At 29.2% G+C, this 15,355-nt stretch overlaps 2 protein-coding genes across 2 annotated transcripts; both read right to left on the reverse strand.

The window, feature by feature from the left end:
* Positions 1–361: 361 nt before the first annotated feature.
* On the reverse strand, positions 362–4,101 carry LOC108331296 (WAT1-related protein At4g08290-like). Its single transcript, XM_052876604.1, has 7 exons — positions 3,847–4,101; positions 3,685–3,747; positions 3,435–3,551; positions 1,428–1,671; positions 1,173–1,334; positions 870–1,021; positions 362–753 (listed from the first exon to the last, which is right to left on the reverse strand). The coding sequence occupies exons 1-7, from the start codon at positions 4,029–4,031 to the stop codon at positions 582–584; spliced, it is 1,095 nt and encodes a 364-aa protein (XP_052732564.1). The 5' UTR covers positions 4,032–4,101; the 3' UTR covers positions 362–581.
* A 6,249-nt stretch (positions 4,102–10,350) lies between these two features.
* Positions 10,351–13,299, reverse strand: LOC108331327 (WAT1-related protein At4g08290-like). Its single transcript, XM_017565983.2, has 7 exons — positions 13,053–13,299; positions 12,889–12,951; positions 12,688–12,804; positions 11,241–11,475; positions 10,983–11,144; positions 10,737–10,888; positions 10,351–10,618 (listed from the first exon to the last, which is right to left on the reverse strand). Exons 1-7 carry the CDS (start codon positions 13,235–13,237, stop codon positions 10,444–10,446), a joined length of 1,089 nt encoding a protein of 362 aa, XP_017421472.1. The 5' UTR covers positions 13,238–13,299; the 3' UTR covers positions 10,351–10,443.
* Between the last annotated feature and the right edge of the window lie 2,056 nt (positions 13,300–15,355).

A 15,355-nucleotide genomic window follows, 5' to 3' on the forward strand; every position in this document is an offset into this window, starting at 1 on the left:
GTTCTTATTTAAAGAATTAAAAAGTAAAGTGTTTTATGAAATTATGTTATATTTTTCAATTGATCTCGCATATAATATTATTTAACGATTCCCTAATATTGAAAAACAATTTACATTGGAGACCTCTTCCGATAAAACTTTTAAGCCTTATCCTCATCAAATAAATGACGTAACATATGAAGAATCTGTACTGTCGTAATCTGATATAGTCACAGAATAAATTACGCAATTAATCTGCAATAAATAATTTACTGATGAAAAAAATCTTATACTTTTTATAATACATTGTAATTTGCTGTTAGACCCTCGGCATTATATGTAAAAATTAAATGCATGTGACGCTTTGGAATTAGAATAGAAGTTTTACTTCATTAATGCCATTTAATATTATTGGAGTTTAATCGTAATTATTGGAATTTGGGCCATTAGCATTCTTATAGCCTTTGGGCCCGTCCATCGTGTTTAACACTAATTAGTAATTAAGTGGGAGAGAGGTGGATGCTTAGTATATATGTACTACAAATTTATAATAGCAACGGAATATTTATCAAGCTTTATTATTATTGACATGGAAACATTAGTTAACCCTTATTATCATTGCTATCATTCCTAGGAGCAGTAATAGGTAGCTGTCGTTGGTCTTCTGGAAAGTTATCCTTTGCTGGGGATGGTGGCATTCTTCGCTGGCATTCTTTAGCTTTTCCCCACACAACTAGATATAGCCCAAGAACCACAACAATTGCTCCAATAACACTGATATCATATTGAACTGTAACGCGTTAATATATTTGAAAAGAGAAGAAGAGAGACAAAAAAAAAAAACATGAGAAAAGGATCATATATAATGTTTGGTACTTAATTTTTAGTACCTTCCAAGGTAGAGTTGCTCAGATAGAATGATGCAGGCCAAGGTGGTAATGATGATCATACGAAGGGGATTAAAAGCAGTCACAATAACTGGGCCCATCGATTTTATCACCATGCCTTGTATGTAATACTGAACTCCTGATGTAACTACTCCCTGTAATAAGTTAATATTAAGATAAGGTTAAAAAAAACCATGCAATTTTAACCATAAGTTAAATGTCGAGCTGTAATCGACGTAGAACTTCATTTTTTGGCATCGATTCTAAGAATATGTCACAATCATGTCAAAGAATATGGTTACTTACCGCATAAGCTGGAGCAAAGAGTCGTGTATCCCAACCAATGGCCCATGCATGAGGGTGGTGGCGTTCTGCGATGGCTGCTACAACAGAGCTTTGAAGTGCACCTACGAAGCAAACCCAAGTAGCCAGGGACATCTCTGTTGGGTATTTTCTCAATGTTATGGTCTACATATATTTCACCGAACCATGCATTATTTTCCATAGGATATCAATATACATGTAACTTTATTTAATATGTTATGAAGCCATTAATCTTACTTGTAATATGTAAAACGCAGAGAAGCCTGCACAACCGATGAGGAGGAAACATGTTCCTAAGATCCAGTGGTTAGCGGTAGGGTTGTTGAGAGTCTGAGGTTGGCCAGCATGGGTTGTTGAAGATTTCATCAAACTAATCACAGGGCCTTTGTAAAGAGCCATTAGCAAGGTGCCTCCAAAAGTTACTATTGTTCCAATCAATTTGGCTTGACATGCCACCTCCTTCATCTTCATGTGCTCCAACCTATACAATAAGCTACGTGGGTGATTCTCTGGTTTCCTTAGGCTTTCACAAATATAAAGCATGATGTTCTTTGTCATGCTGTTGTGTGAAATTCTTGTTTTATGAATCGGATCCCGTGCATATTTTTAAGTCAACTCGGTTCCGAGGTCATTCATAAAAAAATAAGAAAAGAATTAAGTACACGTACAATCATAAATATATATCGAATATTAACTATTTCTTTTGTTAATTTACTTGATTTACTGTGGGTTTCCCAAATTCCTTTATAAAAACTTGTACTGTTGTCTCTCTCACCATAATTTCATACCTTTATAATACTTCATAAATGTTAATTCCTTTTTTAATCATATCCTCCACACATGTTAACAAGTCTACAAACAAAAATCTTTTAGCGCAATAAATAGTTTTAATCTGTCATTCATAAAATTATTCTTAATTAATAAAGATATTATAAAATATTTAAGGACTTGATGAGTAAAATAAAGAATGAATGTTTTTTAACCACTTCAATTTGAGAGTATAAATAATGACCACCAACTCTTACATAAATTATCAATATTAGTACGATACAAAAATATTATTTTTGTCTTTAGAAAACTTGTAACCTTAACTATTTGTTATTAAAAAACTTAATGTTTTGAGGTATTTGTTTATAATAATTCATAATAAATTATTTTTTAAATTTTTTTTATGAATTTATAAAATTCATGAAATATTTACAAAATGAATTTCACAAAGTATGAAAAATTACAGTAATATCTTGCTATGTTTTATATAGATAATTTCGTTTCACGTATATCCATTGTCATGTGAATGACGGTGGAACTGGTACATCACAAAGCAAGAATCTACTCCTTTTATAAATACGTGTTGTCAGGCATCCATATGAATATTTCTTAAAAGAAATGAAAAAAAAAAACTTTGAAACATATGCATCTAAAATAATTTGCTTTAAAATGTAAATCTCGACATGTTCGATTAGGTTTGACCTGTTTATGTTTCATCAATAAATGGTTAGAAACCATAATTATTTACTTAATCCGAAATACCCATTAAAATATTTAAATTTAATTCATAACAGGTCATAATCGGGAAAAGTTTTTCTTTGCTTCTTTGATTAGAAGACTGGAACTCATCGTCTCTTTCAAAAGTTTTTCTTTTTTTTTGTTCTCAATTTAAAAAAAAGTAAAAAAAAAAGTTAATAAGAAAGGACATCACTTCATACCAAGGTTACGTCATATCAAGTTTAAAAAAAGTTTTAAAATTCCACTATAAATCTCACCTACTTTAAAATTGAAAAATATATTCAAGAATACATTAATTAAAACAAAAGGAATACACAATTAAACATATTTTATGTTGTAACATTTATTATTTGTATGAGTATATATTAGATAAGTATCATAATTTAAAAAAATCGATCTCTTTTCTTTTCTTTTCTAAATCATATATATTCTCACGGATATTTCGTACTAAAAATTCAGCAACTACCCAACTTGAAACTAAACTTTTCTAATGTTTTCTTTAGATTCTTTGGAGCCATTTTAAGAACAGGAAGGAAAATAAAATTATAAAAGTAGAACTAATGAAAAATGATTCTTTTTGTTTTGAATCTTTAGTTTTAAAAGTCAATTTTATCTGTTTATTTGCCTTCCATATCTGTTTCTCCTCTTCTTAACAAAATGCAGAGTTTGTGTAGACCAATGAGAGGTGAACCATCTTTCAGAACCTGTCGTGTTTGGTGATTCACTCTACCCACTTACCTCAGAATAACAGCCATGACAAAAGTAACAGAGGGTGCGGAGTTCATGACAGCAGACAGGAAAGAAGCTGACGTGAATTTCATGCCCAATAGAGCGAAACACTGATCCAGTATTATCCTGCAAGTAACACCATGCAACTAAATATCTCTCTTGCATAACAAACTGAAACTTGAATTTCATATATATATATATATATATATATATATATATATATATATATATATATTTGTAAGTGTAAGACAATGGTTACTCGAAGAAAGCCAGTGCCATAATCTCTGAAAATATACCAACAGTCATCTTCGGTCGAACTTTCCTGCATAAAAGATATCAACTTTATTTTAGATGAGAAATTATAGAGACGAAACTGAGTTAGAAGTATATATTTAAAGCATGGAAGGTAAGTGGAAGATACCTTTCAAGAACAAAGGCGAAGGGAGCGAGAGTTATAGAGGCTATGGCGTTACGGTAGACAATGAAGACGTAATGGCTCATACCCTTCTTTATAGCATCCATGGCAAATATGAACATCCCAGCAGAACCAAATTGAACAGCCAATAACATCAGATAGGGCCTTGCATTTCTCAACCACTCACCCATCTTTTTCTTAATAACTCTCTCTCTGCAACACAATCTATGTGTATGAGAAAGTGAAGCTGCTTATGCTTGCTTTTGTTTATCTGCGAAACCAATGCACTCCATCTTAATATTTATACCCAACAGCTCAATATAGTTAGCAAAGCGTCCATAATCTTAAAAGTTGCTAAATATTCTCCACAAATATTCGCTTTGTTTTTTTTCTTAAGAAAATTTTCATTAAAATGTAAACCTTATTTAAGCACAAATTAATATATATTTTTTTATGATAAAAAATACTTTTTAATTATAAGTGAAATGGAAGATGCTGAGGAAAAATTCAGTAAAATTTTTAAGAAAATAATTTTTTCAAGAACACATTTTATACAATAGTTTTAAAACATCAGAATTTTGAAATATGATTAAAAATAGAAATAAAATAGATAAGTTAGAAAATATGATAAATTGTTATTTGATTAGAAAAAGAGTTTATATGATCCCCTGACAGTAAAAGAAAAAAGCGAGATGAAGGAGTTATGCGGACTAATGATCTTTGTTTGCGTATAAGGTCCGCGATTAGATTCGAATTGGTAGAATCCCACGATCTGTGTCTTTTTGTAAGTATAAATCACTTTTTCCAGAACAGAGTATCTAACTCATTCAAAACACTTAGGAGGCTAAATTAGAGGAATGAATTTAATGCCTAATTAATAAGAATAGAACAAAGAATATTTTTCTTCTGGAACGGCCTCTACTATCTGTGTTCAAGTTGTTCTTCATATTTTCTATCCCCATCTCATGTTGAGCATTCCACTCTTTAATTAGACATTCATAATCTCAATTAAGCATTTTTTTTATCAATAAATTTCTTAGCTCATTCAAGAAAACAACTTGGATCAACTTGAGAGGGGAGCAAGTTTCTTTCATTTAAGAATTTGGATCTTGCAAAAGCATGAGAATATCATTTTCTTATTTATTTGCAATTGGTAGTTTCCCCTATGTTATGCTTTTTTATTGATAAAAAAATATATTAATTGTGGTCACACATATCTAAACATGTGAATTTGGACAAACAAGACAAGGGTTGCTCGGTCGGACACAAGAAATGACCGAACGGATACCTTGACAGTAAACATCTCTAAAGAGTTACTGCAAACCAATATTAAGTATAAGTGTTGATTAACAGATAATGGGCCGAGATTGAATTGTGGTTAGAGTTTCATTAATCCTAATCTCGTCTCAAAAACTATAAATAGAAGTCAAATGTAAGCAGATTTATTGTGAATTTAAGACTTTGCTCTGACTATCTTTCGGATAATTACTAACTTAAGCATCAGAATATCTTTAACCTGTATTTCCGAACGGTTTGAAGTATTGCCAAGAAATGAATTTAACAAAAAGTGAACAAATTTATATGAGCAAACAAGGAACAAAGTGTGAATGTTTATTTTGTGGAGTTACTAAATCCTACACGTGAAATAAATAGTAAGACACTTTAGTGCTATAACCAGAAAATATATTAAAATATATATAAAAGCTCAAAATGTAGGAGGTCCGACATTAATAATGTTATTAGTGTTTTAATTTGTTTTTTTAGTAATATTGTAAAAGAGCAATAAAAAACTATAAAAGGGATATTTTAAAGATAGTGTATATTTTAGAAGTGGTAAGCCTATGTTAAATGATTTAAGACATGCAAATGTATTGGTGATGTAAATTTTAGAAAATCTACTTCTGGTTATATAATAAGTTTTTAAGGAAACAATGTCATGATAATCAAGACTACAAAAAGTGTATTGCTTTATTTCCATGAAAACTTTACTAGACTAGGTCCACACGTTAAAAAAAAAAGTTTTAGCGTTCGTTGATTTTTTATTTTATTTTATGTATCACATCGTTTTATATATTATTTATATAGAAAATAATTGATTTGAGAAATAGTATCATACAATAACAATGAAATATAAATTTAACTCATAAAATATGCATCCGCTTCTATAATAATAAGTTTGAGTTTTTTTTTTAAATAAGATACTCAATTTTTCAATATATGATTTAGATTCATACTAACACCTAAAATTACAATATTATAAGATATGATCTAAGAGTATATATATATATATATATATATATATATATATATATATATATATATATATATATATATATATATATATATATATATATATATATATATATATATATAACACGCAACCAGATAACATGTTGAGACTACACCAAATCTTTTTTCTTAAATAGAAAACTACTTAGTGAGTGTGTTAATTAAATTCATGAATAGATCTAGCTGAAATAGTTTCACATCTTAATTTGTTAAATTTTACATAATCCTCACTTTGCAATTAATTTCCTTTTATTAATTGATTAGAATTGTTTATGCATAATGCTATTATTATATTAAGTATATATTAGCGGTTATATATTTAAGTGTCTCGTTGGTTTAGTAGTTGGTTTATTCTTGGTAAATTTTACATATTTATCATCGGGTTAATGTTACAGAAGTTTTAGGGTTCCGAAGTGCAAATAGACCCCACTTTCTTTCATTTATTTTATAAAAAAAGTATAAAGAAGGAGGGAATCTCTCTGTTTTCCTTAATTATTAATATAATGTTGGACTTAATTAATGTTATAAGTTGGGTTCAAATAGAATATTCCGCTGTATTAAGAATTTCATATAATATTTAGTTCCAAATCCATTTTCTTCTCATTCTGTTTCTTCTCATCGTGGCCCATGCATATGTAAATCAAAAGATGGAAAACCAAAATTTGCTACACTACCCACAGTAATGGGTTCCGCTGCTTAGCCCAATTAACGCTTTCACTAACTTAAATATGATTTAACTCTATCTTATTCTTATTTAATTCTTTTCGTTCAACCCCAATTAACTTCTGTCTCACAGTGTAAACATTTATTGAACGTCTCCATATATTGAAAAAAAAAATAGTTATTGCCATTTACACCTATTTAATTAACTAATTTAACCACCATCATTCCTTATTAAAAAACTCACCTGCTCATATAAGTTAAGTTTCAATTAATTATTTTCACACATACAAAATTACAGCCTTTCAATGTTGTTACTGTAATTATATATTTTTTAATGTATTTTGATCCCAATTATTTATTATTCCTAATCTTGATATATGGGTGTTATGATTTGTTCTCATTTTATATACAGAAGTATATCAAATAGTTTTTATCACGATTAAAAATAAATACAAAATATAGATCATTAATTCATATTTTAATGATTAAAATGCAATTTTTTGAGTGGTCATGTGACAATTGGAAGTAATGAACCTGATTGTGACAAATTTAACCAACTCATAATTTAATCATCGCTACTTTTTTTAAAAGGAAACAAATTTTAGGTTCTATGTTTGGTAATGAAACAATTGCCTTTCGAAAAGATTGCCAAAATTCATAAATAATTTTCTTACTCTATGTATGTTTCCTCTAAATACAATTAGAACTTAAATTTAAATGATCTATGATTATAGCAAAAAGAAGTAATTTTAGTTTTAAACAACCTTCAAAAGGAGCTCAAAGTTTGTAATTATGTACTTATCTTGTGTCTTAGAGATCTTGTAGTGGGGAGCACAAAAACAACCAAAAGAAAGTAAAGGAAGCATAGAAATCGACTAACAATATTTATTGCTTTGTTGACGAAAATAGCAAAGGAATTGAAATGGCGGGCCAGAAAGAAAATTGAGGATCAAAGTAAAATTATGAAATCAAAAATCACAATCAAGTAAAATCTGTTTGATTAAAACGAAACAATTCCGGTTTATTTAAGTAAATTTTTAGATTCAAAGTGAAATAAAATTTGATTAAAGAAGAGATTCATTGATAATGAATTATTTTTTTAAATTTTTTAATCGACAAAGTCAACAAATACTTCATAATAAATATAAAAAAGGAACTAATAGCTCTTTGTAAAGGTTATATTTAGCTGATTCCCCCTTTGAAATGTATTAACTACTTTGGAGATTTTTTTTCAGGAAATGTATGGCTTTAACCATTTTAAGACTAGACATTACTTTTAGAAACTATATTAAATAAAACTTTACTAAAAGTCTGAAAAGTAAATACATTTTTTTTCATCAGCAAATAGTAAATACATAACTTATTTATATACATGTAGTAAATACATAACTTATTATTCATATATATGGATTGGATAACACTCTCAACTATTCTATTTAAATTTATGAATGTAATTCTCTTTTTACTTACTTAGAAGTTAGTGTCATAATAATGAATTAATTAATTTAGAATGAATGAATATATATATATATATATATATATATATATATATATATATATATATATATATATATATATATATAAAGATGGAGGTGACATTTAATTGCAGTCAAAAGGAAGACACTAGTTAGTTTATGGATCGAATTCGTATGCATTTAATTTTTTACACAAAAGTGATAGTTAAATATATGCTTTTATTTCTTCTCGTATTATTTTTTTTGTTCCAATTGCAAAAAAGAGTTTTGGCAGGAAAGGAAATTGTATGGAGTAATTAAGAGGGGATTTGAAATGAAGATACAGAACAATTTTCACATATAACATGTTAGTATTTTGAAAGGCAAAAAGATATAGTTTATAATTTTATCTATCCTTTAAAAACATTATTCTAAAAGACAAAATTAATCTAAAGATGTGCACTTCTTCTGTCACTTACTAACTAACAAAAAAAATCCCACTTTATATGCAAACCTTTGGTGAAAAGGAAATTCAAAAGCAAAATCATTTAAAATATAAAAAGTGATTTATATGATGAAGTACATGGATTTTTTGCCAGCTACTATTCTTGTTTTGTGTGTGAATTATTGCTTTCTTTTTCACATATTAGTAGTCTTTTACCAATTTAATTATGTAGGTGAAAAGGTTTCAGTCCTTCACAGTGAGTACAGCATACGAAAATATAAAGTTTTTTTTATTAAGAAGAAAATATAAAATATTTTTCATGTACACAAAGAAGGAATGGCGACGCACTTACATAGATACTCCGAAATTTCTTGAAGTATCTCATTTCTTATAATAAAATTTATTTTTTATGAAAAAAAAGGTTATTTGAGACAATGAGAGATAAATTTGTATGATGTCTAAACTATTCGAATGGTATAGAAGGTATTCGAATATCAAAGTTAGATTAACACAATGAATGTTATAATTAATGTGTAACCTAATTTCTTATTTCAAACCTTGTATTTATAGATTTTGTGATAAAATTTTAATTAAGATTGACCTAATTACGACTCAAACGTGAGTAATCATATTCTAACCTTGAATAAAACAATTTTAGAATTGATATACTTTGTTCTTGTTCATATTGTTTGGTCTGATGAACTATTGTCAAGTCGATTAGAAAATCGTTTGAGTTTGATGACTTGTCGTCCTACTTAGACAGCTCGATTGTATTAACTGTCATCCAATCTAATTGGTTAGATAATTATCTGGACTCAGTGACTTGTTGTTTGGACTGTGATTAATAATGTAGACTCCTAGTTTATTATGAACTTAATCAACTTAATGATTGAATGTACTAGTTATAATTCACTTATGATCATACAATATGATAATTAAAATAAACTTGTAAAGTGGATATACAATACAATGATTAAAATAAACTTGTAAAGAGGATGATATGAGATATTTTGTGTATATTTAATTATATATAAACTAATTTTAATCTATGAAAACACTTTTTGTTTAATGTGTACTTAATGAAAAAATAAAGGGTAATTGTGATTGGTCCATTCCTACATGTGGTGTGATGGTGGCGTGGCATGACCTCAGAAGTACTTGGGCATCTAGTTTTGTTGGGAAGAATTTGGTACGTTAATGTGCTTCTCTTAAGACCCCGCCCTTTCATACCCACTTTTTATGCCAAAATAAACAAGTGGGATGAACGTGGATCGATGCTTAATGTATGAACTCGACATACACGATTAGACTTGTATCAGAATCTCCAACAACTCGAATACATCTTTGTCGATGGAATACTCAAAAGTTCAATACGGAACCAATTTAGCCAGAAACTCAGTATATAATATGCGGTGAGTCGCCCAAAACATATCAGATCACTGCAACAATTATACGCCATATATCATAAATTCCACTCCCATGCCACCTACAATCTTTACATTGCTGTCAATAATTTCTACCCTAGACTTCAATGCTTTCTTTAGTTCTTGTACGTTCAAATATGTTGAGATTTTACTTTACGTAAATGTAAGTCTTTATATAACAAAGACATGTAAACATAACACATTATTCCAAAATCAGTTTTATTTCTTGTCATCCTCTCTCAAATACACACTAAGTTCTCATTTCCACATCACTATTTCATCATGGCCATGAACTATAACCAAGCCTTATAATAGATGTGAAGAAAAATTAAGCATTATTATCATTGCTATCATTCCTAGGAGCTGTGACAGGTAGCTGACGTTGATCTTCTGGAGGGATATCATTTGCAGGGGATGGTGGCATTATCCTTTGCTGGCATTCTTTAGATTTTCCCCACACAACAAGATACAGTCCAAGAACCACAACTACTGCTCCAATAATACTGGTGTCGTTCAAATTCAGCACAAAAATAGTAAGGGAGATTACATCAGGTTAATATAATTTTACAAGATCATAAAAAGTACACGTAAGATGAGAAAGCGTATTGAATTATGCAGTACCTTCCAAGGTAGAGTTTCTCAGAGAGGACGATGCAGGCCAAGGTGGTAATGATGATCATACGAAGGGGATTAAAAGCAGTCACAATAACTGGGCCCATGGATTTGATCACCACGCCTTGTATGTAATACTGAACTCCGGATGAAACTATTCCCTGTAATAGAATTAAGACAAGAGATCAATGAAAAGAAAACTCATAATCTCTACTAAATATTTGTGATAGATAATTGTTATTAGTTATTACGTACCGCGTAAGCAGGAGCAAAGAATCGTGTATCCCAACCAATGGACCAGGCATGAGAATGGTGGTGTTCTGCGAAGAATGCCACGATAGAACTTTGAAGGGCACCGACAAAGCAAACCCAAGTAGCCAGGGACATCTCTGCTGGGTATTTTCTCAATGTTATGACCTACATAAGTATCACCAAATCATGCATCATTTAGGAAGTGGAACTATCCATATATATGTGTTCCATTTGGATGTACTGTGTGGTGCATAAACTTACTTGTAATATGTAAAAGGCAGAAAAGCCCGCACAACCAATAAGGAGGAAAGCTGTCCCTATGATCCAGTGGTTACCAGTGGGGTTGCTGACGTTCTGAGGTTGGGTGGTTGAAGATCCCATAACACTAAGTGCAGGGCCTTTGTACAGTGCCATTAGCAAAGTGCCACCAAAACTTACTATTGTTCCAATAACTTTCGCTTTACATGTTGCCTCCTTCATCTTCATGTGTTCCAATCTATTCATTAACAATCACTTAAATGTGAATCATATTCTGTGTTCCTTATTAGGCTCTTAGGAAAGAAAATTGACTGCTTTGTCTTTTTCTTAACTATTATAGTTATCTTTGTTTACCTATCTTATCTTATTGGAGTAACGGTATCATAACATACTTTTACATTCGATAGATATCGTTATAAAATTATAAATTTTTTGTATTTTTTTAAGAAAAAAAAAATATAAAAAAGATAGTCTTAAATAAATGTAAAAAGTTTAAATATATCAAAGAAATCATTACTCGTATATTATTGTTTACCTATTAAAAAATTACATATAAAATATTATTTCTGACTTTTATAATTATGTAATCTGTTCTATTTGTTTATTGAAGTGGATACAATAAGTTTAAATTTCAAAATGAACTTGATAAAGTTGATTTAGGACTTTTTTTTTCTCTCTTTTTTTTTAAGTTTTACCCTGTTTTTTTTAATATTCTTTAAAAAGTTATATGCTTTTCTTATTTTATGTATTAATATTAATATATAAAATATCTATATATCACATAGCATTAAATTTATAATAAACTTTTTAAGTTTAAAATATCTATTATAAACTATATCTTAATTGAAGTTTTACGTTTCTAATTTTAATATTTTAATTATAATAATGATAAAATTGTAATAAATTGAAGAATTAGTTTGACCTAGTCCATTTTATTTTAGTTAGGCGTTGATGACTAAATTCAACCTTAAACTAAATGTCCCGATAAAAATTCCCAACCAGGTCCAACACAGGCATCTGTTCAAGAATAACAATGGCAATAGGACACCTACGACAGGCATGGTAAGTAATCTCTCATGGCTTTCTGTTTTCTAAAAATTTATATTAGCATATTAAATTTGCACCTCTACGGCTTGAACCTTTACACTTCTTGTGTGTCATGAACAAAGAAAAAGAATTAGAAGTGGAATATTTTATTTTTTTTCCGACTGAATGAAAACATGTCATTATCAATATCCTTTTCCCACCTGAACATCCATATACGGGTGGACCATTTGTCAGAGCCTTAGTTTTTATATTATATAGTCTTTTAATACTCATTTATGTTTTTATCATCATATCTATATTTACATTTTATATTTTGATTTCTCTTTTCCTTTTCGGGAAGCTTTGGTGTTCATCAAACTGTTACCTTATTATATAAGCTTTTGTCATCAGATTAACTACTTACTTTAGAATAACAGCCATGACAAAAGTAACAGAGGGTGCGGAGTTCATGACAGCAGATAGGAAAGAAGCTGACGTGAATTTCATGCCCAAGAGAGCGAAACACTGATCCAGTATTATCCTGCAAGTAACACCATACAACTGAATATAACAAACTGAAACTTGAATTTCATATATATATTTGTAAGTGTAAAACAATGGTTACTCGAAGAAAGCCAGTGCCATAATCTCTGAAAATATACCAACGGTCATCTTCGGCCGAACTTTCCTGCATAAACAATGGTGATCTGTTTGAGCAGAGCTGAACATTGTTCCTATTAAGTTGATAAATTAAAAGATGCAGAGACATGACAGTTCCTATTAAGATACCTTTCAAGAAAAAATGCAAAGGGAGAGAGAGTGAGAAAGGCGATGAGATTACGGTAGACGGTGAAGACGTAATGGCTCATGCCCTTTCTCATGGCATCCATGGCGAAAATGAACATGCCGGCGGAGCCAAATTGAACGGCCAATAACAGCAGATAGGGCTTTGCATTAGTGAACCACGTACGCATCTTATTCTCTCTCGATCTTTCTCTCTGAATGAGAAGTGATGGAAATTCCTTATCTACCTGCTTCTCTTTATCTGCAACAATCATATGCTAAACCAATGCTCTCCGTCTCAATATTTATACACAACACATATGAATATATTTGATAATAATTATACCTAATCCCAAAAAGTTGCTTAATATATATTCTCCACTTTACACCTTCCCGACACCGCTTAAGATTGAAAAGGGAAGCCTTTCTTTCTTGTCATTTTCATTTTGTATTTCATTAAAAAACGTATTTTCTGTTTCTAATATTTTTCTCTTGTAATTTAGTTATTTCATTTCTAATTATCTATATGCTTTCTCAATATATATATATATATATATATATATATATTACTTTTAGTAATTTTATTTTTTGTTTATTTGAATATGATACAGTGGGATAGACAACAGCCAGCGGTAACGAATGGTTAATTTGATAATTATTTAATATGCTTTCATGTTAAAAATTAAATAATTTTTTAAAACATCATAAAAAAATCAGTAGTAAAATTTTGAATAATTAAAAATTAAAATTTTAAATGTTGTATATAAAAATGAAAGTCATAATTAACACAAAAGAGAAGAGTGTAAGATAAACAGATGCATATGGGCATGGAAGAGGGTTGTCCGTGAGTGTGCGTGTAATATCCGCGATAAGGTTCGCCTCTATCCTTAGCTACTTTTCATTGCTCAATTTATCTCTGTATGTTTTCTCCTTCTTTTTATTTATTTTTTATTTTAATTATGATGATTTTTCATTTAATAAATAAAATTTTCTGAATATATAGTGAATATTATAATTACATTTCATTATCAATATTTGTAAACATATAATTATACTTTCAATATACATAAAGTAAAAGATACAAGTTTTAAAACTAAAGATAAAATTGTAGAAACTTATTATCAGTTCAATATTGTTTGTTAAATTTACAAAACTATTTTTATAAAGTTCATGTTATTAATCTTTCTTCCACGTATATAAGTACTTGTTTTCAAGTTCTTATTTTCCAATGAATATTAAATTTCCTCCAATATGGTTCATTGTAATTATTTTTCACATAAATCCCATTTAATTAAATAAATATAATTATAAAATTTCGTAATATAACATAGGTCTATTTATGGAATTGACAATAACCTTAATCACATGTCAGTATTACTCAACAATCCACAATTTTTAGATATTTTTTTCTTGAAACTTCCTAATTACTTGTAATTGTATATATCATGATGTCTTTCACCTTTCATCTTGTATTCAAATTTCATTAATCTCTAGACCACCCATTAAAATTATTCCCAACTTGCTAATAATAGTTAATAACAATTCACATATCAATTACGATAAAAAAAACATTATATAATGCAGTGTTGTAATAAAATAAATAAAAACAACACACTAACAACAGCTAAAGGATTCACTTTCTCAATAAGGCAAATGCTATCATTTAGCAACTAAAGCTCAGGCGCTAATTATATGCAATGAATGACTTTTTATTATACAAGTATATTTATTATTGCTTTCATGTAAACATTTGTAATTTGTGTTAACGTTTTTTTTTCTGTAGCTTAGAACATATATATGATTTAAACATGAGTTTTGAACTAACTAAATGTTTAATTTTTTAAAATGAGTAATTATACTTATTCCTGTTGCTTACGTTACATAATAGAATTTTCATAAAAAGAAATCATAATAGAATTTATACTTATTCCTGTTGCTTACGTTACATTATTTACTTTATTATTTTTTAATTACTTGAACATCAAAGCATCATTGGCATAGGTAAAATTTTATTTAGTCTTTCTTAATTACTGATCAACATGAAATTCTTCTTTCAAGAAAATTTACACTTTAAAATATTCAATTATAAACATTAGAGAGAGAGAGAGAGAGAGAGAGAGAGAGAGAGAGAGAGAGAGAGAGAGAGAGAGAGAGAGAGAGAGAGAGAGAGAGAGAGAGAGAGAGAGAGAGAGAGAGAGAGAGAGAGAGAGAGAGAGAGAGAGAGAGAGAGAGAGAGAGAGAGAGAGAGAGAGAGAGAGAGAGAGAGAGAGAGAGAGAGAGAGAGAGAGAGAGAGAGAGAGAGAGAGAGA

This window comes from Vigna angularis, chromosome 4 (genome assembly GCF_016808095.1).
Source record: "Vigna angularis cultivar LongXiaoDou No.4 chromosome 4, ASM1680809v1, whole genome shotgun sequence".
NCBI lineage: Eukaryota > Viridiplantae > Streptophyta > Magnoliopsida > Fabales > Fabaceae > Vigna > Vigna angularis.

What these genes read in the sequence shown, in the direction of transcription:
- LOC108331296 (XM_052876604.1), bottom strand. Translation starts at nt 4,031, where the DNA reads ATGGGTGAGTGGTTGAGAAATGCAAGGCCCTATCTGATGTTATTGGCT. An exon ending in TTCGCCTTTGTTCTTGAAAG is followed by an intron (nt 3,748 to 3,846) that starts GTATCTTCCACT and finishes TCTTTTATGCAG; the next exon opens with GAAAGTTCGACCGAAGATGA. An exon ending in CTGCGTTTTACATATTACAA is followed by an intron (nt 1,335 to 1,427) that starts GTAAGATTAATG and finishes AAATATATGTAG; the next exon opens with ACCATAACATTGAGAAAATA.
- LOC108331327 (XM_017565983.2), bottom strand. Translation starts at nt 13,237, where the DNA reads ATGCGTACGTGGTTCACTAATGCAAAGCCCTATCTGCTGTTATTGGCC. An exon ending in ATGGCACTGGCTTTCTTCGA is followed by an intron (nt 12,805 to 12,888) that starts GTAACCATTGTT and finishes TGTTACTTGCAG; the next exon opens with GATAATACTGGATCAGTGTT. An exon ending in TCTTTGCTCCTGCTTACGCG is followed by an intron (nt 10,889 to 10,982) that starts GTACGTAATAAC and finishes ATTCTATTACAG; the next exon opens with GGAATAGTTTCATCCGGAGT.